This window comes from Gymnodraco acuticeps, unplaced genomic scaffold (assembly GCF_902827175.1).
Source record: "Gymnodraco acuticeps unplaced genomic scaffold, fGymAcu1.1, whole genome shotgun sequence".
NCBI lineage: Eukaryota > Metazoa > Chordata > Actinopteri > Perciformes > Bathydraconidae > Gymnodraco > Gymnodraco acuticeps.
Window position 1 is genome coordinate 1,279,303 of NW_022990299.1, and position 26,424 is coordinate 1,305,726.

The window sequence follows — 26,424 nt, forward strand, 5'->3', positions numbered from 1 at the left end:
AAATGACTTTTGGGTTCCGAAAGCATGGTTAAAGAGCCATGGTAGCCTGCCATTCTTCAATACACTAAACAATTAATGTAAGAGTTTGATCTCTAGCCAAAGTCATTCCTTTAGTGATGGTAAATATGCAATAGGGTTGGTTAAAGTTTGTGTCAAGCCAATTCTTTACACATCCAAATGACCTAGAGAAACATTTGCATTCATTTTTGAGCTTTTTGGCAACAGTATAGGCTAAGCCCTGTTTTTGTATTTTAGTACAAAAATCTCAACAAAGATCAACAGATCATTGCTAACTTGTTTCTCTCTTGTTTGGTGTTGTGCATGTAATGTACAGATAAACGTATTCCGGCTGTTGTTGCTAACACGATTAATGAGAGCGATGAGATTAAACCTAAAAGGTGAAATTGTGAGCCTAAAGCAATATGCGTAAAGACGCTTAAGTGCACTGTTGAGCTAAAGGGTGCTGCTGGTCGAATGCACTTATTGTAAGTCGCTTTGGATAAAAGCGTCAGCTAAATGTAATGTAATGCTATGACGAGTATTGGAACATGCATGTTTTAGGAATCCGAATGACTCCTAACACAAGCACATGGTCATTTTTCATCCAGTGTTTATCCAATGATAGAACCAGGTCAGATTCCTTAAGACTATAGCATTACAGTGTTCAATGTTGTTTGTGGGCTTTTGAAAGCCTTTCGAAATTCTGAGGGGATGTTTGAGTCACCCTATGTGCCTTGATAATGCAGAGGCTGTTCAGGTACAACAGTGAAATACCCCGCCCCACCATCTCCCTCACTGCTAATGGGCAAATGTGGACCAGCTGCGGGATCAGGTAATGACCCGAAGAGCAGCTGCTGGACTGGATAGTATGCATGGAAGGGACACAAATTGATCAATTTCTTATATTGCCAATATGGCGTCAAAGACTTGAAGGGTATTCACACTCTAGAACAAAAGACAAAATAATACAGAATAACCCAAGGCATGGGTGCTCTATTAGCCTATTAGTGTGAATGCTGTGCAACAGCATTACTGTGGTTATGATTTACTCCATCATAATATTGTTTCAATCTAATAAATGTCTAGTGAATCACAATAGAAAATGTGTGTTCTATAGTTAGCTGAGGGCATCTATTAACATCGGGAAAACATGTTTACAAAGAGCTGATTCAGTTAAAAATAAATACACCATCTATCTTCATCATTACAAACACAATAGCTTAACAAAAGCTCAACATATTACTGGGGAAATATAAAATGTGCTGCTGCAGGTCATCTGCTCAATCAGTGAAAGTGAAAACAGGTGTGCCTAATTATCCATAAGAAGCAGTCACTTGGCAATTCCAAGTAGTATAGGAAAGGGGGAAACCTTTTCAGTTGGTGACAGTGTATCAATGTTTGTGCACTTGTGTGTGAGCTTTTGGAAGCCAATTGACAACTTAACATGTTGATATTACTGTGACTAAATATATTGAAGTCATTTATTTCTTATTGAGTCATTTATTTTTAGATTTTTACCTCTTCAGCTCACCCTCAGTTCACCTCACCTGAGCAGATGGTATGTTCCAGTTTAAATAAGGAGGTCGGGAGTGGATCTCCTCTGTATGTATGCATGTGGCAACGAGAGTGTGCTGTGGTTTTGTTTTGGTGGTTTTTACTTTGCTTTTACTTGCATTTCTTGGGTTTTAGAGACAAATCCCCCTCCCCTCTTTCCCAATGTTCACACATCGATGTCTCTTTATATGCAAAGTCAGCTCCACAGACTGAAGTCAGTTTAAAGGGCACCTATTATGCAAAATCCACTTTTTCATGTATTTTATACATCAACATGTGTCCCCTCTGTGTAAAGAGATTCTGAAAGTTTCAGGAAAAAATATTTGCTCACTTTTTGTCCTGATCTATTTATATAAAAACCTGTCTGAAAATAAGCTGATCAGATTTCGGCCACTTTATGATGTCATAACGATTTTTTGGCTTGTGTAACCATTAGCCAATAACCAACCAAGGTAACCCTCCTCCCCCCACCTTATCACCTGAATCTCATCCTAGAGCGCCTTTGTGTTATTTTTAACCAAATATCTGTCAGAGGGGCGTGGGGAGGGGCTCCTTATTTTCATCTAAAGTAACAGACAGAGAATCAGCACTTTTGAAACAGGGCTGAAACAGAGGGGTTTATGGGATGCTACAATGCATGATCTATTTGGTATTTGGAGCCAAACACTTCAGAGACATGTTTGTATATATCTGAGACCTATAATATATTGATGAAAAACAGTATAATGAGGGACCTTTAAATGAATTGCAGGTACAGTTATTTATCTGTTTTCAAGTTTAAAGCTCAATATCACAAACTTTATTTTCAACAGAATCTCGTATATATCCCCAATATTAGTCTTTCCACCTGGTCAAAATGAGCTGTGTGGGATTCTTACTGTGAGCAAGAATGGAGGGGCTATGAACGTTGATCTGTAGTGATTATGAGTCAAGCCATGTGTCCCACCAGAGACCTTGTCTATGAGCAAAGTGGATGAAGCGAAATAAACTAATGCCCAGTGTAAAACCATTGTATGAGGGAGAAATGCCTGATGAGCATGTCATGGCATTTATTTTAAATTTGGAAATAATCTCAGAGAAAAGATAATAGTTTAAATGTGAAAAAAACGTTAACAACCTACTTGCATTTTAATAAATCCCCAGTCTGCATATCTAAATGATACCTTCACTTGTCATTGGAAGACACAGCAGTTAGTGTTTTTATTTGTTTAAGCTGACAGAACATGCTTGCCATTGTGCTTGAGAACTTAATACAGCAATTTGGAGTGAGTAAGCCTGGAGGCTTGTTACTCTCCTGTAAGGACGACCAGCGGCACCAAAATATCTCTGCAATGCCAGGACGGCAACGTGCCTTTGCAAGTGTGTTAAGAATAGACCCACAATAGGGCTCACTCCCGTCTTCTGTTGTCTTTGGACAGACAGTGGTCTGCAGGGGACAGAGGTAGATGTGAGACAGAATATTTACATGGGTCTTTAAGAGGATTTGGGGACTCAAATGGATCACTTTGTATTTATCCTACCAGGACCTGGCACATAGTCCTACCAGAGAGGGAGTGTGTCATACTTCTGAGTCACCGTGGAGGTTAATGTGCTACTGGAAGCCACTTTGGTGAAAGGTTAGGGAAGATAGGAAGTGAGGTGCTGACTCAAGGCTTTACCCTTACGCCTGGAACTGGAAAATAGAGAGGATTTTGGAGGGCCTTAAGCGCGGCAAGCATGACAGAATCAAGTGCCTCTGAGGTCATCTTCATCTCTGTCAATCACAACCTCACCTTGATGGGTGAGTTGACTTCCCTGACACATTTCTGCATTATGTTTGTCGGAAGTGAAAACGTATAGCTCACTTTTTATCCAAATGTGCTTACTTTTCAGGGAAGGTGTGGTTCATTGTGATGATCTTCCTCCGTGTCCTGATCCTCCTCTTCGCTGGTTATCCGCTCTACCAGGATGAGCAGGAGCGATTTGTGTGCAACACCCTTCAGCCCGGCTGTGCCAACGTGTGCTATGATCTGTTTTCTCCCGTCTCTCTCTTCCGCTTCTGGCTGGTGCAGCTCATCACCTTGTGTGTGCCCTACTTCATTTTTATCATCTACGTAGTCCATAAGGTCTCGAATGGCCTCACTGTGGATCTGATCTCCTCGGGTCACATCAAAGCTTTGCCGTTGTTCAAGAACCACCAGGAGTCGTTCAGCAAGACATCTGTAAACAACATGGCTGAGCAAGCGTGGGCCAGGCGCTTCACAGGAGCATATATCATCCAACTGTTGTTCAGAACATTGCTGGAAGCAGGGTTTGGGGCAGCTCACTACTACCTGTTTGGTTTCTACATCCCCAGGAGGTTCCTGTGCCAACAATCACCGTGCACTACCCAGGTGGACTGCTACATCTCCAGGCCCACTGAGAAGACTGTGATGCTCAACTTCATGCTCGGTGTGGCTGCTCTTTCCCTTTTCCTAAACGTGCTGGATTTCATCTGCGCCATCAAACGCTCCGTGCGGCAGAAGATCAAGAGAAAAATGATTGTGGAGAAGATTTGTGAAGAAGAGCAGTGTTTCCTTTCAGGCAGTGGAGCCACCAGAGTTATAGACCCAAACGCCTCCCTGGCTCAGCAGGATCAAGAGACTGAGGCTGGTCCCACAGGGAGTTTCCGAAAGAGGGGAGGCAGCAAGGGATCCTGCGCAGGGGGAGTGCTTGCTTTAGGTCAGGAACCCGCCTGCCTGGAGCGTGCCTCTCTTTCACACTACCCAGGCTGCAACACCAACGGAAACAACGGTTACTTTGTTACCCAGGAGGAGGCTCTGGAAAGGAACGGCAGTGAGGTGGCTCTATGCCCCCCAGAGCCACTGGGGACACCTAGATCCATTCGTGTTAGCAAACGCAACCGATTAAAACCGCCACCTCCACCAAGAAGAGATTTTGGGTCTTCCTCCAGGGAGGCAGCAAGGCCCTTTGGGGACGTTTCCACAGCCACAGCAATTTGTACCAGAAGGATGGGTCAGTACACGCTGGTTGAGCTGGCTAGCGGCACAGAGCTACAGACCAATGATGATGGGCAAGAGAAAAGATCAGAGTGGGTGTGAGTGGATTGCTTTATTTCCAGGTTATTTTGGAACATAAGGATGGGACAAATACATCTGTGAGAAACAGACAGAGATAGTCCACGGCTCACACAATGGTAACAACTGTTGGATCTGCCATCCTGCCATGCTCTCTACCTCTTTTCAAAATGCAGACTGCACTACCTACACTTGAGGAAAATCCAAACCTGCTATGCATCCATCTTAGACTCACAAGGTATAAGGATATGTGTGTCTGTTGTATAAAACAATCAGATCACATTTCCTTTGAGGAGCGCTAGCTGACTGATGACCAGAATTCAAGTCGGGAATAGGACCCTCTTAACAAAACAAGTCAAGAATAACAGGACACCCTAGCCTTAAGCGTCCTTGAACAAACCCCAACCTTGAGAAAATCTAAAAGAGTGTGCCCCACCTGTTTCTTCCCTTGTTGGCTTTCACCCCACAATGTCCATAAACAAAGACATGCCTTGACCTGTCCTACAACCCCACCTCCAACCACAGACTATATGATACCACCATCTCCTTTGTGTTTGGGTCACTTAGGTCAAAGAACAAGGGTAGCCTTGTGCTTGGGGGTTTGGATGACCTTTTGGAATAAAATGGTCAGGCCAAATATAAGGCAATAATCCGATAAAGACGGTGTTCTTGAGTTTATAGAATTCTTCCGTCAGAAGTGAAGGACACTATGAAGGCAGACATGGGCTCACAAAGCAATTATGTTACCCCATAGGGGCTCTGTATTTATGGAGACGGCTTGTCACTCTATTTCAGGGCCTCGCGGAGCTTAGGAGGAATACAAGCCTTAGCATACACTGTCACTCAAAATAGAGCACAGCGGAGCGCTGTAATGGAGCGGTGTTGCCTGTTGCCCTTCAGGATAAACGCTCTCTGTCGTCGTGGCTTTGGTTTCACCTTGATCAAAGCCACAATTCATTTTGGTATGACAGCAGCTCCCACAGTGACACATCTACCTTAGACAGTATACCGAATACAGTGGAGCTGCTGTGCATTTAATTAACTTGTTCCTTTGCTCAAATGTTTTTAGCAGCCATTTCCAGTTGAAATCCCTGGACTACCTTACACAGGTGATTGTAAGGAGACTCCCACAGTTAATCATCATAGTTGCACCTGCCTCTCTATAGCCGAGGGGCCGGCCTCTGTGTAAACAGATAGCTTTTGATGTTCCTCCTCTTGTGGTTTCTTTGTAGGTGACAACAAAAGCTCCCCTCCCTCATATCTAACCTATCTTTTGAGGGCTGCACCCTTAGTGTCATGAGAGTGACCACGTGGGATGTCCATGAGACTCAGCGGGTCTGAAGATGCCGCATCTCCTTCATACACTCATTGTTTAGTGTAAAAGTGTAAAAAAATATATTTTAAAGCCTGTTTGATCTCTTATCTTTCTATGTTTCATTGATTCTTGAATATTACAATGATGATGATGTAACTTTTCAAAGCACTTTATTTTTGTTTGATCCAGTACATTGTGCTGCGGTTGCTTCACCAATACTGTGGTGAAAGGATGCTGCCCTCCAGTGACGTGCAATGTGAAATGCTGCTTTATATTTTATCCAACACTTGAAATCATATGGGGGCAGTGGGTAATATGGCTAATAAATTGGTTCCTTTAATATTGTGTACAACAATATTCCCTAAAATCCTCATATACCGGATACTGCTACGATATATTATTCAGCTAATCCAAATAATAGCCTGTAGTAAGGCTCAAACACATGTTATTATCAGATAACTAACACTATCTGAGTGCTACCTGCATTATTGTTGGTAAGTAAGCACATATAATTACCATGACAAACAAAATAACTATTGATAGTTGCTCAAATATCAGCCGTCCCTATCCTGAGCCTTGCCCACCACCTATATACCCTCTGGCATTGTGATGACACATTTGTGCATGTGAATATTTGTTCATAAATATTTTGGTTGTGAAACTTTTCTTCAATAAATCATGTAGAAAAAAAGAGAAATTCCTTAAATACCTGTGTTTTTTCTAAACAGTTATTCACGTTGCCATTACTGACAAGAAGACATGCAATGTCACTATTCGTTCAAAAAGCGGCATCTTTTTTTGTGGAATTCAAGGGCCTGTGTTTTCTTCTTAATTCTCTGTCTCAAATATCAGAGACCCAAGAATTTCCCTCGAGGACAACTCCATTAACAGCATGTGGTTTGTAGTGCAATCACGTAGCGCTGGTTAAGAAACGTGTTGTTGACTCACGAGCTGCATCTATACTGTCAGTTAGTACCTCAAGCTTAACGAAGACTTCTGAAGTTCTGTCACGTGCTGTGTGTGTAGGGATGTAGCTAGCAGGATGTATTGCAGGATTTATATTGTTGCATAGACTGTTTGTTTCTAGCATAGAAACTAAGTTTGTCTCTGCATTACCATCGTTTAAGCTCACAGCGACAGTATTTACGACATCCAGACATACTAGTTTGCACTTTTTGTAATTAACGTTGTGTGTACAACGCTGAACCATTAGTAACCAGCATTTCAAATATGTAACGGTATAGCTTATTAGCCCGGCATTCCTGAATTTTGTCTTTCTTCATCCCAGTAATCTATTACATATTACTGTTATTTGTTACATGGAACTTCATTAGCACCTGTGGCTCCTGTGCTTCATTGTTGGTGCATACAATTACTGTTACAAAATAACGTACTCTGTGCTGTTTCATATTACCCCATGGCATTGAAATAACATTTGTTTTACACCTGCTGTGTGCATAGGGGTGTAGCTAGCAGGATGTATAAGCAGGATGCATATTTGTGCATAGACTGATTGTTTCTTTGAATATAACTAAGTGTGTCTCTGCATTACCTTCATTTAAGCACACAGCAACAGTATTTAGGACATCCACATATACTAGTTTGCACTTTTTGTAATTAACGTTGTGTATACATTTAATTTTATCATGTAAATTCATGTAATGTGTCGTGTTTGCATAAGCTGTTACATATTAGTCTTAATATTATTGTTTGTTACGTCAAAATCGATTGGCACCTGCCACCTTCAGGGGGCTGGGTTATTTCGTTTATGTCTTCAATAAACTAAATAATGTCTTCTGGGGTGTATAAAACAAGTATGATGGTTGCAAAAACCTGTTTTCAAAATGCACACAAACAGGTTAAGGCACCTCTGCAGACATTTGTATAAACAAACTCCCTTTGGTGTCCTGGTCTTAGCATTTTCAATATTAAACTCTAATCTTTGACTTATCTTAACTAAGTCATTGTGTCCCTAAACCATCATTTATTATACAGTTCTTTATTAGCACCGGTAAGTCTTATTGGAGATATGCTGGCACGTGGGGCAGCAATTTGAATTTTTTCTTAAATGAACATACAGTTTGCAGGCCTCTTTCAGTGGTCCGTCCTTTGCAATCATAATACAATTATTTTTTTCAGGGCCATGTAAAATGTAAAGCAGAGAAATCTGGCATACCTGTTTTTGTTGCTGTGTCACATGCTGTTAAATATGCAGGCTGAAAGTAGCAGAGCTTCAGTTGGGAGGGTTTTGGGCGTCAATATAAAATCCAGAACTTGCTCTGTCTTTGTTTGTGTCTTAACTGAGTAGTCTGTTGTTGTCGTTTTATATTTGAGCATCCAGAAGAAGCAGGGCTTGAAATTCGGGCCAAAGCCATCCATACAGCCTACTTTTTTTAAACTACTTATTCCATTCCACTATGTTTGCTTATTTCATCCTACCATGGATCTGTGTTTTCTTCTTTATTCTCTGTCTCAAATTTCGGAGACCCAAGAATTTTCCTCCAGGTCCTACTCCATTACCCATACTGGGGAACCTTTTGAACCTCAGCGTGCACAACCCTATGAGAGACTTGGAGAGGGTAAGACGAACAAGTAGTAGTCACTTTTTATGGGTGTGAATTAAAAGCATTACTTTTTTAGAGCTTTCAACTGTGCTTTACCCTAGCTGAGGAAGTCCTATGGAAACGTCTACAGTCTCTTCATCGGACCCAAACCCATTGTAGTCATCAGTGGGGTGCAGGCCCTGAAGGAGGCTATGTTGACCAAAAGGTGTTGACTTTGTTGGACGGCCCCAAGACATTTTTGCCACTCACCTCACTGAGAACAGTAAGACGGATATGAAGTGTCACAACAGTTACTGTGTCAATGTATCATTGGTGCTCGAGTTGATGGCCTGAACTAGCTTGAACTCCCCCCCCCATTTGTTAATCATAGAAAGTTGGACCTGCGGCATATTACCATTCCCAGGTGTTCGCCTATCAGATTTAAATACGATAATAATACAGTGTATCTTTGATCTACAAAGAGCCCAAATATGATAGTTATACGCTGAGCTCGCAGCCCAAATTGACATGCAGTTTGTGAGAAGTTGTAGTTTTTAAAGAAGCGCTCTTTGTTGTGAGTAAAAAGTGAAAAATGTATTTCACGAGCAACAAAACAAACCCTTTAATACAGTACGATCGGCGGTTGTGTTGCTACTGCTTTACTTGTTCAGACATGACCAGTAGCTAATGTCAGCTAACGCTGACACGGCTGTGTAACTGGACAGTCTGTCTGCTGCCTTTCATTTTAATTATTATAATGTACATACTTGCATTTAGCATCTTGTGATTGTCATTTGTGGCTGCTGTTTAGCAAAATAAAAATGACCTTTTTAAGATTCTGATCTTAAAAACACCATGAGCCCATATCCACGCCTGTTATAGGACTAGTTCTGGCGGACTACGGTCCTAGCTGGAAGGAGCAGCGTCATTTTGCTGTGACGACGTTGTGGAATTTTGGCCTTGGGACAGAGTCAATGGAGCAAAGGATTCTACGAGAGCTGCATTTCACAATGGAAACACTGGAAAAGAGCATCGGTATGCTATCTATGGCACTTAGACCTCTCATTCTTTATTAGCACACTATTCATCTTTGCTACTGATGAACTGACCTTGCTGAGTTGTCATTGTTGCATCCATCACAGGTTCAACGATGAATCCTCAATCTTTGTTTTCTAATCTGGCCTCCAACATCATCAGCCTCATTGTGTTTCAAATCAAATCAAGTTTTATTTATATAGCACATTTATAAACGATTTTTGGTCGAGCCAAAGTGCTGTACATATAATAAAAATAGCCTACAGTAGAGACACTTTACAGCAAATACAACAGCACAGATTGTTCAGAATATCAGTATGAGAAAAACGACACCCTCTATCCTTAGACCCTCACATCGTACAAGGAAACACTTCCAGAGAAAACTCACAGTTTAAGGGGAACAAATGGGAGAAACCTCAGGGAGAGCAACAGAGGAGGGATCCCTCTCCCAGGACGGACAGACGTGCAATAGATGCCGTGTGTAAATCGAGGAGATAATACATTTTACAGCATATAGACCGAATGTTAGGAAATGCATGTGTCTGTAATAAGAAGATGAATCTACGAAGATGTCAGCTACAATCCTGTGGAAGCCATCAGGGAAGCAGCAAGACGAGACCCAGGCAGGACCGCAGAGACAGGTTCAGCCACGACCCGAAGTCCACGACTTAATCCAGAACTCAGGATAGAGGATCCAAGACACAGGACTACAGCAAGAGGATCAGCCTCGACTCCGGATCCCGGCGTAGATATAGACAAAATGTGGCTGGGTTAATCGGAACAAGAGAATACACAGACACACACACAGACAGACAGACGGAAGAACAAGCACTCCCTTAGAATAGGTTGAGGGCAAAGGGTAGCAAGTAAGAGAGTAAGAAACATAGGTGGAGAGGCACAATCAGGGAACAAGGTCCCCACTGGAGCCTTAGTTGGAAATTGATGAGAGATAGGGAGGTTAGGTACGCTGTGTCTACGAATCGTAACACTCCCCGGCCTGTCTAAGCCACTCTACAAACCGTTTCCCTCTAATAAAACCTCGAGAGGTTAGAGAGGGAAAAGGTCTTGGATAAAGGTTATTCTTGATAAGAGAACCTAGAAGGCCAGAGAGAACAAGTGAGTTTTAAGTGTTGATTTAAAAACCCCCAGGGTCTGGGCCGACCTCACATGGAGGGGCAAAATGTTCCAGAGCCTGGGGCCCGCTGCTGCGAATGCTCGGTACCCTCGGGTTTTGAGCCTGGTCTTAGGCACTATCAGCGGCAGCTGATCAGCCGACCTTAAGGCTCTGCCTGGGGTGTAGCGATGGAGGAGATCGGCTACATAGGCCGGAGCCAGCCCATTTAGGGCTTTGAAAACAAATAAAAGGATTTTAAAATCTATTCTGAACCGAACTGGAAGCCAGTGCAATGAGGCCAGAATTGGGGTGATGTGGTCACGCTTTTTATGGCCAGTTAGAAGACGTGCAGCTGCGTTCTGCACTAGCTGCAGGCGTCTAATTGAGGCCTGGTCCATACCCACATACAGAGCATTGCAGTAATCCAGTCTCGAGGTAACAAAGGCGTTAATAACCCTTTCTAGTTCTTTAAAAGATAAAAACGACTTGGTCTTGGCCAATAGTCGTATTTAAAAAAAGCAGGTCTTGACTACGGTGCTGACCTGCTTATCAAATTTAAAAGCGCTATTGAAGGTCACTCCAAGGTTCATGACAGAGGGGAGGATGTTTTTATTGAGGGAGCCCAGAATATCAACCGGAGAGGCTGGAGGTCGGGGTCCAAAAAAGATGACCTCGGTCTTGCTCTCGTTGAGGGTGAGGAAGTTTTGGCTTCCTAGCCTTTGGATTGCTGATACTAACTGCTCCTTTTGTATCATCATATTATATAAAGCAAGTTATGTTTCTACTCAGGGTACTGTGGTTATCCAGAACATGAAGTCAGTACTGAACGAGGAAGGACAGTGGAAATGTCCTCATGAATTCAACCCTGAAAACTTCCTAAGTGACGAGGGAGAGTTTGTCCAGCCAGAGGCCTTCATGCCTTTCTGTGCAGGTAAGAATACCCACCTGTCATCCTCTGCTGTTTAAAAAAAAGAAAAAAGAACATGACTGATTTAAAATGTCCCAGGTCCTCGCATGTGTCCTGGAGAGCGTCTGGCTCAGATGAAGTTCTTCTTCATCATTGTGACCCTGCTGAGGAAGTTCAAGTTCATCTGGCCTGAAGATGCAGGAGAGCCAGACTACACCCCCGTGATGGGAGTCACTCTGTCTCCTCACCCATACCGCATAAAGGTCCAACTCATGACCACACAGTACATTATCTTTGTTCACACAGCAGGAGACACTGTAAAGAGTTATCTGGAACAACTCAAGAAGTACTCTAAAAGCACGTTTTTTAAAGATTCACGTATTCATAGGAATGACATGTATTATGGTTTAGTCAATTATAGTGTCCAATCAGAGCTGGAGAGAGAATACAACATCCGACTCAATGGCTCCCTCAAGTGGACAGAATTAGGTATTGGGTTTAATAGTTTTATTTCTGAGTGAGAACAGCAAGGCTGTAAATAGTTATAAAGTTTGTAATGGTAACCCGCTTTGTTATTCTAGACCTAAAGGTGGAATGTGTGCAATATGGGGTATGTACTGTAAATGGAATACATATTTAATATCTTGGCATTATTTAAATATTGTCAAAATGGTTGAATGCATAGTTGAGGCCTTTGACCTTCGAGGCTCATATTATAAATACATATAAATGGTTTGTCTTCTAAAACAATACAACAAGTGACTAGCACTTCATCTACGTGAATAATGAACATTTGTAGTACTTGTGAAAATAGATGTGACCTATTGAAATGGCCGGTAACTAACTACTGATCATTCATATTGTCAAGGTAAAATTATTTTAAATAAAAAATGTTGAAACTAATAAATAATGTCTGGATTTTAATTCCCTTTACACACATTGAACATTGTCACAGTTTGGTCATCACCCTTTTTTGTATATATACAGCTCGTTCTCTGATAATTCTGCTACTATTTATCCATCTATTAACAGAACAGTGACATCACACCCATTTGTATTGACGAATGTGGCCCCCCCGATGTGACCGTGCCCAGATTGAATCTGGCCGAACACTCAGCGCTTCAGATGAAAGAAGTTTTCCTTTTGTGACGATGTCAGTCAGTCAGAGAGAGACTGAGGGAACACAGTGTTCAGTCGCAGTGTGTGTGTGTGTGTGTGTGTGTGTGTGTGTGTGTGTGTGTGTGTGTGTGTGTGTGTGGGTGTGTGTGTGTGTGTGTGTGTGTGTGTGTGTGTGTGGGGGGGGGGTGGGTGGGGGTGGGGGGGAGGTGGCCTCGGATTGGAAGAGGCAGCAGGGGTGCACTGTAAGGACTACTAAACCCCAGAGGCATTGTTACTGTGCCAACGGGGTTCCTGCCATTTATGCTGATATCTTTGTGAAGCCCAGTCATAGTGCACAAGTGAAGCATGTATTGGTTAAAAACTGCACGACTGACACATTTATTTTCCATTTTATTTTCCCAAGCACCTTCATTAAACTCACCTTTTTAAATGTGCAAAGCAAACGGCAACAGCTTCGGTGAAGTCCAAGTCCCTTAGCAGCTATAACCATGAAGCCTGAGGGCCGAACCTCTTATTTTTCTAACATCTGCCATCTCAAATGGCCAGCTGGGAATAATGTGCCTGAGCTGGAGGTCAGGAGCGCCAACATTAATCTAAATGGGTCACAGAAACCCCAGGTCGCTGTTCTGCTTTATGCTTGGAAGAATACATTCATGGAAACTGCTGGGTTTTAGTGCCATTGTTCATCTTCCACTGTCAAGTTTTAATCTGGAAAATATAAAATACATGATACTAACTGGCATATTTTACGAAATCTCATATGGAGGTACAATGTTACCGTACAAACTATATTGGGAGTTCAGAGGTACAGAAAAGCTGTAAAAGAGGCATATAGATTTGGCACATTTTATTCTCAATATCATTATCAAGGCATTTCTTAAATGTTTTAGGATAAGGATCAATAGTATTGAAAAGTAAAGACTGCTGTAAATATTTACTGTGAAACCAATATTCTTCCTGGCTCCACAACTGAAGATTTAACACCTGTATACCGTGCATGATTGGAGAACATAAAATAGATGATCAGCTGCCTTGACTACCATCTCCTGAATTTATGTACGGATCGATTTATTTATTACCAGATATGTTGCCATTGGTTACACCTCTGCAGCTCAGTGACACCACTTAACAATGTCTGTTAAAGGCTGTGGGGTAGCATCCGTGAACAAGCCCTGACAAGATTAGACAATGGCATGTCCATAAAACACTTGCTATTAAAAGTAATGTCCTTTTTGACCTGGACAATTGCCAGTTATTACCAGACAATTTGGAGAGCCCTGCCCTGTCTGTGTGAAGGTTTACCTCATTACACTATCAGACTTTCTTCTGTTCACAGCACTGTGTTTGGCTGGTGACCCCTGTGGAGGAAACAGGCTGTTACATGTTAATTACAATGTGTGCATAACGGCCAAGCTGGGACATGCTGCTTTAGTGCCTGCACAGTTGTTTTGTGGAGGCCTCGGTGGAAGATGGGTAAAAGCAATGTGTTGAGCAGTGAGGGTCAGTTTTAAAGTATCTCGTAAATGGTCATAAGAGTGGAGACTAAACTTTGATTTATGTCTCATCAAATCCCAGTTAAGTTTAATTGTAAGTGTATTTATTCAGTTTCATCAGAGATGACTGGGAAGTGTTGGGAAAATAGGAGCAAAATCACAATTTCCCAGAATGTAATCATTACAATATTGAAATATGCAATTTGGGACACTATTCGTAACAATATTGCATTAGATATTTTGAGTGATACTCACCTGTCGAGGCCTTATAGTTATTTTTTCCTATGTGAATCAAATACAAATTAAGATATCATTTTTTCTATCTACCGATTGTTTTTCCTGATTAATAGTTTTTTCTATAAATTGTGAAAAAAGTCCATCATAACTTCCAACAACTCCACTTGACGTTTCGAATGTCTTTTCTGTAAAACAGTCCAACAATATTCAGGTTATTATACTACAAAAAAAAGAGAATGTTTCTCATGAATTTGGTATTTTTGCATGACAAAAGGCTTAAACAAATAATAGAGAATTAAAAAAAATGTGTTAGGAGTACCCATTTTGTCATCTCCATGTTTTGTTAATCACTCTTTCACAACTACATTTTTATACTGAATCCATCGTGCCGTAAACTTTTACATGCTATAAATACTTATTATTGGGAAATACCGTCTTTCTTCAATGTATCACCACACAGTTCTGTGTAACGTTCTCCACTGCTGAAATAATGTAAGAGCTCTAACCACCTCAAAAAACGGTGAGATTTATGTTTGCCACTCAAAACTACATTATTCTTAGAATGTTGACACACCACAGCGCTTGTAGCACGTGGAGGTGTAATGCTCTGCTTATACCACTAGGCGGGGCTGCACATTAACGCTAGGAGGCTGGCAGTGAGAGCTGGAGCTGGACATTGAGGTTTCTGAAGTAAACACAAGAAAAACCAGCTGCAAGACTGAAAGCAACCATGACTATTTGATAGAAATATAACAGCAAATCATCCAAGAGCATGGACTTGAATGCAATATATTTACCTAGCAGAAAGCAGTGCATTATTGCATTTTTCAAGGAAGATTTAAACTCCCAAAGTTGATCTTTAGAAACTTTACAAAACACTAAAACCCAGAACAGTTGAAGAGCTTTGTGGCAGCACTGATTCTTAGTTTAAATGGCTGATTTACACTCCGAACAGATGCATGTCTACATTGAAAAGGAGCTTTTGGGGAGCAACATCTACAGTCTAAGCGTAAAGAAATAAAGCTGGAATAAAGCAGTGACTACAAAGCCCACTGTCACAATTGTCCAGCAAATCAAAGGCATTTCTACGCTGGGTTACAGTGTATCATCTGATGCCAGCGCATTGGGTTAATTGGGACTAAACCAGATACATTTGTAGCAAAAAAAATGCCTCGATTAGGGGGCCCTAAGATGTGAGATCATGTGAACAGACCACCTGTGGGGCTTTCATTGCTATTTCAATATCATTCATGTCAAGGCCCCTGCACTTGCTGACACAGCTTGAGCCGAGGGAGAAGATGTTTCAATTCAGGCTCTGCGAAAAAACCAAACACAAGACACAGGGGCTCTGGCAGGTTTCAGGTCTGACAAGCCCAGAAAAGCGAGGGGTTCCAAAATGCTCTTTCAATTGTGGGACGTCCATCAAAGCATCCAAATGGGGACGTTTAGGGGGAACCTTGGCACATCAGACAGACACTCCTAATACACACCACCTTTATTCTAGGCCGTTAAAAAAGAAAGATCAAAGTTTCCGCAGATGAAAAGGGTCTGTTCCCTGCATTTATACCCCCATTCACCCACTCCCTCTTTTACTAAATTAAGAAAGCGGGCTTCGGCAGGCATGTGAAGAGGACTTCAACAATTATGGAGATGCTCCAACTCAACCCCTGCCTCTAATTACCGGTCTCTGATGGTTAAAAGGGCTTCCTTTTTAGCCGGGACTCTCAAAAGCTGCTATTGCTGCTGCCATCCTCAACAAGGAACCACAAAATATGCCTGCACAGGCTCGAAAACACAACAGCCTATTTTAGGATTGGGAAAACAGCGCAGTTACACAGATGTGTTTGATTTATCAAATGTTTTATTGTCAAAATAAAGTTCATATTTGTGTTCTCACAAAAAGAGACATCTACACTTTGTACAAATTTACAATAGCTTATAAAGTTTTCTTTTATACACAAATGTACACATTTTTACTTATCTTTTATATAAATACATTTGAAAATTACAAAAATGAACGACCAGTAAAATACTTGGGCACTATTAAGGCTTAATTTAAACCATCTTTGATTGAATTATACAATGTTATCTGGCACTAGATACAATGGCAAATGCTCTTTGTATGAAGCGAGTTAGGAACAAAACGTTCTCTCTCCCTTCAAGAAGTAATGCCCAGGTTGCGTAAAAGCCTCAGTCTGTACGTCTTATACATAAAAACATGGAGGAATTAACCTGTGTGAATGTCAGGTACATTGTTTCAACCAACTCTCCCCACAGAGGTGTGTGAGTTTGAGAGAATGAGGGGGAAGGATACCTCAGCAGCAGTTCATTACTATGCAAATTGCTTAAGACAGGGACTGATGGGTTATCTCCCAAACAATTAGCAGTCCTCATAAGCTGCTTTTTCTCTCATTCAAACCTGGGACAATGGCATCTGCTTGGGGCAAGACACAGAGCTGGCCGTGCCTGACCTCCACGTTAGTCCGGTGCTCACGTCACTGTACATGGAGCCGCTAGTGCCTTTACTGCCCCAGCAGCATCTGGTGCAAAAAGTCCTCCAAGAGTCCAAAGTTTTCCCAGACCAGATCCACACCCCGGACGTGATGCCCACTAAAAGGCACATAAAGTACTTTAACATAAAAACGGCATAGTCCGGGCTCCTGCGGTCCCTCTCCAGTAAACAGTTGGAGCAGTTGTGTGTGATCTCCCAGCTCTGCCTGTTGTGTTGTTCATAAAAGTAACAGGCTACTATGATAGTGGCTGGCACCGTGTAAAGCACAGTGAAGATGCCAATTCTTATCATCAGCTTCTCCAGTTTGTCTGTTTTGGTGCCACCCTGTTTGATGACGCTGCGGATCCTGAACAGAGACACAAATCCGGCCAGGAGGAACATAGTGCCTATGAATAAATAAATCACCAAAGGGGCTAGAACGAAGCCTCGCAAGTTGTCCAAGTTCTGGTTCCCCACGTAGCAGATGCCAGCCACTGAGTCTCCGTCCACGGAGCTCAGCGCCAGCACCGCGATGGATTTCATGCTGGGGATGAGCCAGGCGGCCAGGTGGAAGTACTGGGAGTAACTGGCGATCGCCTCGTTGCCCCACTTCATACCGGCTGCGAGGAACCAGGTCAGAGACAGGATGACCCACCAGATGGAGCTGGCCATGCCGAAAAAATAAATAAGCAGGAAGACCACGGTGCACAGTGCGGGGCCGGTGGTCTCATAGTGGATGTGCTCCAGGTCAAACTCCCGGTTACACGCCACTTTCTCATGTCCCGCGATCAGTCTCACAATGTAGCCCACTGACACGAACATGTAGCACGCTGAGAGGAAGATGATGGGTCTCTCTGGATATTTGAACCTCTCCATGTCGATGAGGAAAGTGGCTACTGTGGCAAAAGTTGACACGAAGCACAACACGGACCAAAGTCCTATCCAAAAAGCGGTGAATGCTCTCTCGTCGTGCGTAAAGTAGGGATTGTGGCAAGGCATGGCACAGTTTGTGATCTGACCTGTTTTGACCCGGTTGTAGAGCGGGTGACGGTCCGTGTTCACAGGCACCATGGGCTCCAAACACTTGCACCCCGGCTCACAGGGGGTGGCAGGCGGCTTGTATTTCCCAGACGCGCCGGGTCGGCTGGGCTTATTTTTAGGAGGATTGTAACCCTTACCGGGGTGGTTGGTTGGTTTGGAGAGGACAGGGGAAACTGTGGTGGAGTCAGTTCTGTTGTAGTCCATGCACAGAGTGTCGGGGTTGCCTTGTACCGGCAGCAGGTCACACTTCATCCTGTCTGGCCAGGGGAAGCCGTACTGCCGCATGAGAGGCGCACAACCAGCCCGGGCTCTCTCACACACGCTCCGGCACGGGGGCAGAGGTTTCTTATAGTCATCCAGGCAGATCGGGGTGTACATGCTGCACAGGAAGAACTTCAGGTCCGGGGAACACTGGATCTCAACCAGAGGCCAGAACTGGTGCACCTCCAGTCCAGCCTCGTCCTGCGTGTCGTGGTTAAACTGGTTAGGCATGTAGGTGTAGTTGTAGCCGATCCCTTTGCACAGGGGCACGGCTATCTCCTGGCAGGTGATCTCCTTAGCCGTGGTGCAGCTGGATCGGGGAAGGAGAGCGAGGGAGAGGAGCAGGTAAATCCCAAACAGATCCATCCCTCCGGCGCGTCGTGTTACCCTCTGGTACCGACAGCAGTAGATCCCCTCAGCCGTCTGCTTCTGCCTCTGCTCCGGTTAGATGTTGCGCGGCGAGCCCATCTCGCTTCTCTCGGGGGTCTTGCACGGAGTTGCAAGCAATGTGCAAGCCGTGTTTACTTTCAGCTGAGGAGGAGGAGAGAAAGCAGCCTTCAGGGCGGCGAGCAGCAGTCAAGATGGCTGAGAGGAGAATCCCCCTTCTCCTGGAAACAGTATCCTCACACAGTCTGTTATTAAAAAAACAAGTGCTGCCATCCAATCGCTCAAAACGAGAAAAATGTGGCCCTCCTTTCTTTCTTTCTTCAAAATACAGCGACTACATTCAGTCGGCTCGTCCCACTTTAGTCCTGGTTCCCATACAAATCAACGGCTGGGGGACGAAGCGGTGCCGATATATACCAGAGCCTCCCAGGCCACACCCCCAGAGCCTCTTCTCCAATCACAGAGCAGTAGAGGCGGTTCGATACAGCAGTCAATCATGTGTTTCACCAAAATATGTTTTGTTATGATAACGAAATGATGATAGTGGTAGTTGTGCCAGTGTCTTTGGCACCAACATACAGTATTAGAGAACAATATGGAACTAAATATTACCTGCTTCAATGATGACCATAAATCAAACTGCCACATATTGACATAAAGTAAGTACTTTTATCCATTTATCATTCAAATTCCCACTTTTCACAAGAGCGCAGACGTCTTACATAAATGGGACCAAGCCCAATAAACGTTAAGAACCCTTTAATGAATCCCTAATTCTTACTTATAAGACATACAGTATAATTAAAATAATATTAAAGTAGTTTTACATTTTGAAGTATACCAGACGCGCTGTTTGTAAGAATAATAACCTACTATTTTCATAATCTTCCTCAGCGAATTAACTTTCTGTGCACCGTCTTGTAACTTCCAACACTTAAATAGTGTCACAACAAAAGTAACATGCACAGCAGCTCCATACGATTGTTTCTGTGTGTGTGTTTGAGAGGGAACAGTTTGGTAAATTGGCTAATTTGCGCATGATGAGACTACCCAGGGAGCTGTCTGTCCTTGTGAAAAGCTGTTTTATTTTTTAAATGAGGTGCTAATGTTCCGTTTAAGGCTTGCATAGAGCTCCGCGGGAGGCGTAATTGCGCGAGGCAAAGACCAACAGAACAGCACACAGAGAGAGAGGCACAGTTTATATCAACGTTAACATGCTTAGGTTTGTGTGTCTGGGGATCTTGTTAGTTATTTCACAGCAGAGTTATGGTGGTAAATGTCTTTTATTGTCTCATAACTTCGGAATAAAGACGTGTGCCTTTGCTTATGGCATCTCCTGTAGCTTGATCACATGATCAATATTATCATATACTTTTGCATTGATATGCAGTGGTGTAAAGAAACTAAGTGCATTTACTCAAGCACTGTACTTAAGGACAATGATGCTTTCCCCAATTGTTTAGAATATAAAACAGCTATATTTGATGGATTCAATTTGGCATAAAATATTTATACATTGCATCACATGTAAAGTGTATAAAGTATTAAAACAAAAATATCTCTGCGAATAACAAAATGTAACACTTAATTTGTCCTTATGATCTAATATTAAATGTACATGATAAATAAAAAATGTTTAGCACGTTAACTGAATACTTTCCTTTAAAATATGTTACAGAAATACTAAAGTGCTTTCATATATTCTGTTACGTGCTCCCCCCCCCTCTCACTCTCCTCTCTTTTTTGCACCGGTGCTCCTGATCTGTGCTCGGCTTCACCTTTCCTCAGGTGTTCCTCATCTGCCATGATTCCCCATATTTAAGGACGTTTGGAGAAGATGCTCTAGTTTGTCTGCCTGGCTGAGCAGTCCTGAGTGGACTTTGGTTCAAGATGTTTTGCTTTTTGTTTCTTTTTGAGTCTGGAGAATCTGGTAGTCCAGTTTTCGCGGCTTTGTTTCTCAGTTTAGTTTATGCATTTGCCTTTTAGTTTAGGGGGGAGGTTCTGGTTCCGATGGCCCCTGGTGTGGCTGGCCCAGGCTTCCTCCATCTTTTTGTTCTTTTTGGCCAGTCCTCCAGATTCCAATAGTTTGCTTTAATTTGATTTATTCGGAGAAAAATTATTTGTAACAGTCTCTCAGGTTTGGCGTCTCAAATATGTGTTGCAGGTCACACATTGAGCCACAAATGCTTTCTTGTGGCCGTCACACAACATAACTTCAACATTTTCATTATTATAGATTAATACAAATTTGATAATTTTTCAAGATTCTACCTCAAGTTAATCTTATGAGTTATTGACACTTCATACTGATCATTTGCACATATACATCTTTCTCTGGGATGATAACGCAGTGATTGTACAAAGATAAATTCACAAAGGATGTATAATTGATATTTAATTATTGTGAAAATCAGAAAATCACAGACTGTTAGAGGATATATGCAGCTTCTGTTAAAACGAGGCACGAGAAGCAAACCATGTGATCAGCACATCTGTTCGAAACTTGATATTCATTTCACCAAGGAGAGGAACGTGTTTTTGAATAGACATTTTGTCCTCCGCTGTGCACATGTGTGGAGTTTGGGTGCTCTGAGGCCAATGTATGGTAACAGTGTGAGTGTTTAAAAAAGCATCTATCTCCCAGTTTGTCCTCCAAGCATGATCTTGTGTGCTGGTGTTTAGAGTTTAAGTTTAGTGGTATTTAGTTTGGAGTGGAGCCAGGACTTTATCATGTGAGGCAGATTTATTTTCAGCATGGACCCACAGAAAGAATGAAACAACTGCATTTCACGGATTGATTAAGTGACTCACCAGTTTCAGATAACGTGGAAGGAGCTCTGTTGATGGCTGTTTGCTTTTGATTAGGAAACAAGAGTTCGGCTGGCCAGTGAGTGTATGTTTGTGCACACGATGGAAGGCGTGATATTCTCTCAATAATAAACCCTGGTGTTTCGGGTGAGTGAAAAACGGACACATAATGAAAAGGGAGTGAGGATAAGATGGTGGGAGATTGATGAAGGGAGGGTAGACGAGGGCAAGAGAGGGCGTCAAGCCTGTTCCGTGTAGAGATAATGATTGACTACGAGGAAATCCACTCACCTCCAGTGTGCAACGCAGGGCTGCACACTGTGAGAAAACATCCCCCTAGACCAAAGCCTTGAGGAAACACTCTGTGACCAATGAATAAAATCCAGAATCACATCGAGATCCCAAGTTAATGTGTCAGAATCAAGTGCTCTGGCTGAAGAAAAGAAACCCATCAAGTGTGACCGCTTGCCAGATCCTGGACTTACCTCAGAGATGGTGAGACTGAGATATGCTAATGCGACTTTATCTTGTAAAGGAAAGCTTCGAGGAGATTTAGCCAATCTGCTGGACACAATTCCAAGAGCCTCGGTGGCATTTAGCAGGCTCGCGCTAACCCGGGGCTGCTTGTTAAGACTTCATTAGCTGTGTTTGCTCAGGCCTCTCCCCTCCAAAGAGGTGGAGGAGGGCTCCCCAGGCCCAAGCTTCAGCCCCACTATAGACACTCCATATGGGGCTTGTTTGCTCATGGCTGGCCTGGTAATCACTTTCAGGTGGAGCTGGAGGAGACGACGCAAGGCTGAGGGGATTTTGGGGAGAGCTGGAAACCTTCCCCCCCTCTAGCCCCCGAACCCCCGCCGACAACCTCCTTTTCCACCGGGGTACTCCTGAGGTGACAGAGTGTGGAGCGTGTACTCTGTGAATTAGCTCACCTAGGGCCCATTACCTTAACAAACACAGCCAGCCCCTCCAATCAGCCTACTGCTGGGATGACAGGCGGCCCCTGTAAATCCTTCCTTACAGCCACTGTCCCACTCTGTGAGACTAAGGAGGACTTGTGTGTGTGTGTTTGCATGTAGAGTAAGGACTATAAACCCAAGTGTAGTAAAGGCATTGTCTTGAAGCAGCCAATTGCAGCTTTAATGGTTGCAAGAGTTAGTTACTTTCGAAAGTTGAACTTTACTACCCAGATGTTTTAGGACTTATCCTCAGTCTGAGACGCAACACACAAATGAGACAAAATGATTTACAGATGTAGTTGCTTTTTAAAAAAAATGAAATTAATTGATGCTTTGAATACCACACACAAATGAATGTACTGCTTTCTACTAAGGGACTATTTATATGACTAGAACTTGCAACAAGTGGCTCTGTAAATGGTCAATAAACCATTTAGTGGTCTATAAATAACTCACAAGCCATCAATGACGACAGTTTATCATCATTACTTCAGACTAGCTGGTTTAGGCCCCGTCCACACGGAGACGATATCAGTTGAATCCGCTATGGTATAGACCAGGGGTGCCCAACCTTTTTTGAACCGAGAGCTACTTTTAAAGTTGCCAGTTTGCCGAGATCTACCAGTCCAAATAGAGAGGTGTAGCCATTACTGACAGCCTACTACCAGGTAAATACACACTTCTACTTGTATAAAACTGACCTTTGTACGATTAATACTTCATAAAATACTGCAGATCCTTTATCTTACCTCTTTCTAATCTACACACATACAAGTATTTAACTGAAGTTACACAACAGTGTTGTTGATACAGAGTTGGAGTTTATTCACACGTCACTACAGTGGGTTATGTTTTCAAGAAACATTGAACAGTGCTGCCACATATGACACAGGGAAAAAAGAAAAGACTCTGAACCCTTTCTTTGACATTATATAAAAATAGTGTTGCTACAAAAGTATAAATTAGGCTTACTAATAAGACAACTCAGATCTGAAGTTACACAGGAATCTGCTGCCAAAGTGCAATAAAAAAGACCAAATTAATAGAATCAAACCCTTTTTTTGATGCATTTTAGTAGATTATAAAAATAAATGCCTTTTAAAATAGGATGCAAGCAACACTAGTTTCTTAACCTGAATTGATGACTATAATCAATTTAAGTTTGCATTCTTATACCATTTTGTACAATAATTATAATGAATTAATTCAAACAAACTCAAACTTACAGCTGATTAATAACGGTATCTAACTTGAGTTTTTATCATATCAAAAACCTTTTTGAATGCTACTGTTATTTTTAGTGTCACCAAAAAGCGCGTCGCAGCCTCCAGGAATGCTTCTTTTACAACTTCGCCGTCTTTGAAAGACTTCATGTGTTTCGCAAGAACGTGACTGACACGATAAGATGCTATGATAGCAGCCTTGCTCTTGTTGTTGGGCCTGGTGAAAATGGACTGCTGTGCATTTAGCTGTCCTTTCAGGCCCCTCCCCTTTTGGAGCGTAGGGCAGAATTAGGAGGGAATTCCGTCTCTTAGCGTTTGTGCACTGTTTTGAAATGCCGCTCCTAAATTACCCTTCTTCGATAAAGCCACGCTCGCATTACAGATGAGACAGATGGACTTTGAATTGGAATAGATACAGATATAATCATCCTCCCACTCGGAGTGAAAATTATATATGTTTTGCTTCTGCCATAATTGCGGTCTTGTGTGTGTGCGGACTGTCACTCCTGTTGACATGGACAACGTTAGCAAACTAGTGCACTGTCCACTAGCCACGCCCCGACACATGGGGTCACGCCGGCCAATCACAAAGCTTTGATGCGTTCAAGTGCATTATTCTGGCACAGGAAGATTATGTTATAGGACATTAACGATAAAACAGAATATTGTTGTTCTATTTTTAGACACATCTCGCGATCGACTGGGAATCTCCCCGCGATCGACCGGTCGATCGCGATCGACTGGTTGGGCACCCCTGGTATAGACGGTTCGTCCACACAAGGCCGAAACGGAAACACGGATTCGGAGCCCGAATCCGATACACTTTGATAACGGCTACTAAAGTGGGTAGGTCTGAGGACGAAACGCTTGCGGCTCCGTGTGTACGCCCTATACGATAATTTCCTGAAAACGATGACGCCATAGCCCCGCCTCTCCCCACCTCTCCTGCTCACCCCCGCGTCATTGCTGATGCTTTTCGCCAACAACAACAACAACAACAATGGCGGATCACAGGGTTGCGTTCGTGCTCCAGACACAAAATCTACAGCTCCTCTACCACAACCATCAGCAACAATTATAATATAATAATAATCGTCATCGGTTTTATTTGCTGCTTTTGGTGTATTTTGTGGCAGAAGTACAGCGCCACTTACAGGCCCAGCATATGTACTACAGCGTCTCGAGCGTTTTCGTGTGGACGGACACGTTTGTTGAGCCGTTTCCGTGTGGACGGAAGACTTTTTTGAAAACGACTTAGGTTCGTTTTCGTCTCCGTGTGGGCCTTAGACACACCCAATTATATTCTAGTTTATTTTTACATTTTTTGTAAGGAAACTGAAGGCTAATTGATTAGGAAATGTTCTTCTTAAGCACAATAACCTATTTAATCCCATTGGATCTCCTGAAAAATGCCCGTTGCAAAGCTAGCACATGGCTGCTCTTAGCTCACACAATTCACGTTTTCCGAGAAGCATGGCTTTCACAGGATGGTCACGATAAAACAAAAAAGTTCAAAAGTCCCCAAACTTCCATTGACTTTTATTGTGTTGGCAGGTATACTATCTGCATCTCTAGAAAAAACCAGAACAAAGCGAGGATATTCAGTGAATTGTCCATGTAAATGCCATGTTTAGTGCAGCGTTAATTCTGTGTCATGATAGTCAATTTAGTTTATAAACTGCACTTTATTCTTCTCACATAAACAGCGAAACTCATCACATAATGTCACGAACATCTGTAGGGTGGGTTACAGCAAAAATCTTGAGAAAATCTGATTCCACTTCTCGCTTACACAACTAATTAAAAAACAACATTGCCTCCATGAGGAGAATCTCTACCAGTGTCCTGCAGCCAACCGTCAAGAACTGACAACAGCGTTCCAAGAAATTGTGTTATCGTGTGATTGTTTGGATCCGATGCCAGAATAATCTGGCCAGCCAGCAGAGGTCTGCTTTTGGCTGCTATGACGCCTGCTACTTGACACTCCCGTCGGATTGATCTCCCCTCTTGTAAAACAGCATGCGACTTGTTCTCTCCGTCCAGAAAGGTAAGTGAGCCCACAGAGATTTCTCAAACTCAGGAAACACACACTAGCCCATATAATAGCGGGAGCTGATTTTTTTAACCCCTCCGTGTAACCGGAGCAGGCCAGCATGCCTGGAACGACACATGGACGGCACTTAAGCAGGTAGACTTGCCATCTGGTTCCAACACACGGGGTGGAACACTTGTTTTTTGGACCCTGAAGGTGGTAATACATTTTTTCGTGATCTGCTCCTTGCGGTTGTTGTAGCACAAAGCGCTTGGATTCTGTGGTGAGGTCGACCTGGCTGATTTTGTACTGGTTCTGACCAGACTGGGGTTGCTTGGTGTCAGCATTTATTTTTGCCAGGAGGAACAGGAAGCCAATCCCGCTAATTAACTCATCTCATTATTTTATGCAGGCTTTGATACATCGTATACCTGTGCCCCTTTAACCTAATGTCTCTCCATGTCAACTGCTATCAGCTAAAAAGCACCTTGTATAGATATTGCATTGTCAGCTCAAACTCTTGGGATGTTCATTCAGTTCTTCTTCTTAGTAATATTGAGTTTTAAATACCGCTTTCTTAAACTCATAATTTCAATGTTTCACGGCCAGTTTTTGTTGGAAACTTTCTTCTAGTGCAAGCGAGATTGAAACAAGTTTAAGAAGGCTTCATGATTAAGCAGTATTAGAAATGTTAATAGTAATAGTACATGTGCAATGTCCCCAAACTATGGGAATTAAGGAGAAATTCAATTTTTCAAGTTTCGTTTGTTGAGACAGGCATGAAACAGACACATACATTCAATCAACAGCTCCACCACAAACAGTTATTTGAAACTGTTTACCTTTAATCAG

The 26,424-nt window shown here is 42.7% G+C and overlaps 3 protein-coding genes across 3 annotated transcripts; 2 read left to right on the forward strand and 1 right to left on the reverse strand.

Annotated features, from left to right (window-relative positions):
- The first annotated feature begins 2,994 nt into the window (after nucleotides 1-2,994).
- On the forward strand, nucleotides 2,995-6,523 carry LOC117550241 (gap junction delta-4 protein-like). Its single transcript, XM_034222635.1, has 2 exons — nucleotides 2,995-3,334; nucleotides 3,427-6,523. The coding sequence occupies exons 1-2, from the start codon at nucleotides 3,271-3,273 to the stop codon at nucleotides 4,632-4,634; spliced, it is 1,272 nt and encodes a 423-aa protein (XP_034078526.1). The 5' UTR covers nucleotides 2,995-3,270; the 3' UTR covers nucleotides 4,635-6,523.
- A 1,819-nt stretch (nucleotides 6,524-8,342) lies between these two features.
- On the forward strand, nucleotides 8,343-12,673 carry LOC117550244 (cytochrome P450 2D9-like). The gene is given in 8 exon segments (XM_034222641.1): nucleotides 8,343-8,504; nucleotides 8,591-8,689; nucleotides 8,691-8,751; nucleotides 9,351-9,503; nucleotides 9,611-9,678; nucleotides 11,407-11,548; nucleotides 11,624-11,841; nucleotides 12,557-12,673. Coding segments are annotated over 8 exon segments (1,020 nt in total).
- Nucleotides 12,674-16,216: 3,543 nt separating this feature from the next.
- On the reverse strand, nucleotides 16,217-18,923 carry fzd8a (frizzled class receptor 8a). Its single transcript, XM_034222595.1, has one exon. The coding sequence runs from the start codon at nucleotides 18,530-18,532 to the stop codon at nucleotides 16,787-16,789; it is 1,746 nt and encodes a 581-aa protein (XP_034078486.1). The 5' UTR covers nucleotides 18,533-18,923; the 3' UTR covers nucleotides 16,217-16,786.
- Between the last annotated feature and the right edge of the window lie 7,501 nt (nucleotides 18,924-26,424).

Bases quoted from the DNA above. Each gene is read 5' to 3' on its own strand.
- fzd8a (XM_034222595.1), bottom strand. From the start codon at position 18,532: ATGGATCTGTTTGGGATTTACCTGCTCCTCTCCCTCGCTCTCCTTCCC.
- LOC117550241 (XM_034222635.1), top strand. From the start codon at position 3,271: ATGACAGAATCAAGTGCCTCTGAGGTCATCTTCATCTCTGTCAATCAC. The intron at 3,335-3,426 runs GTGAGTTGACTT...CTTACTTTTCAG, and splicing joins TCACAACCTCACCTTGATGG to GGAAGGTGTGGTTCATTGTG.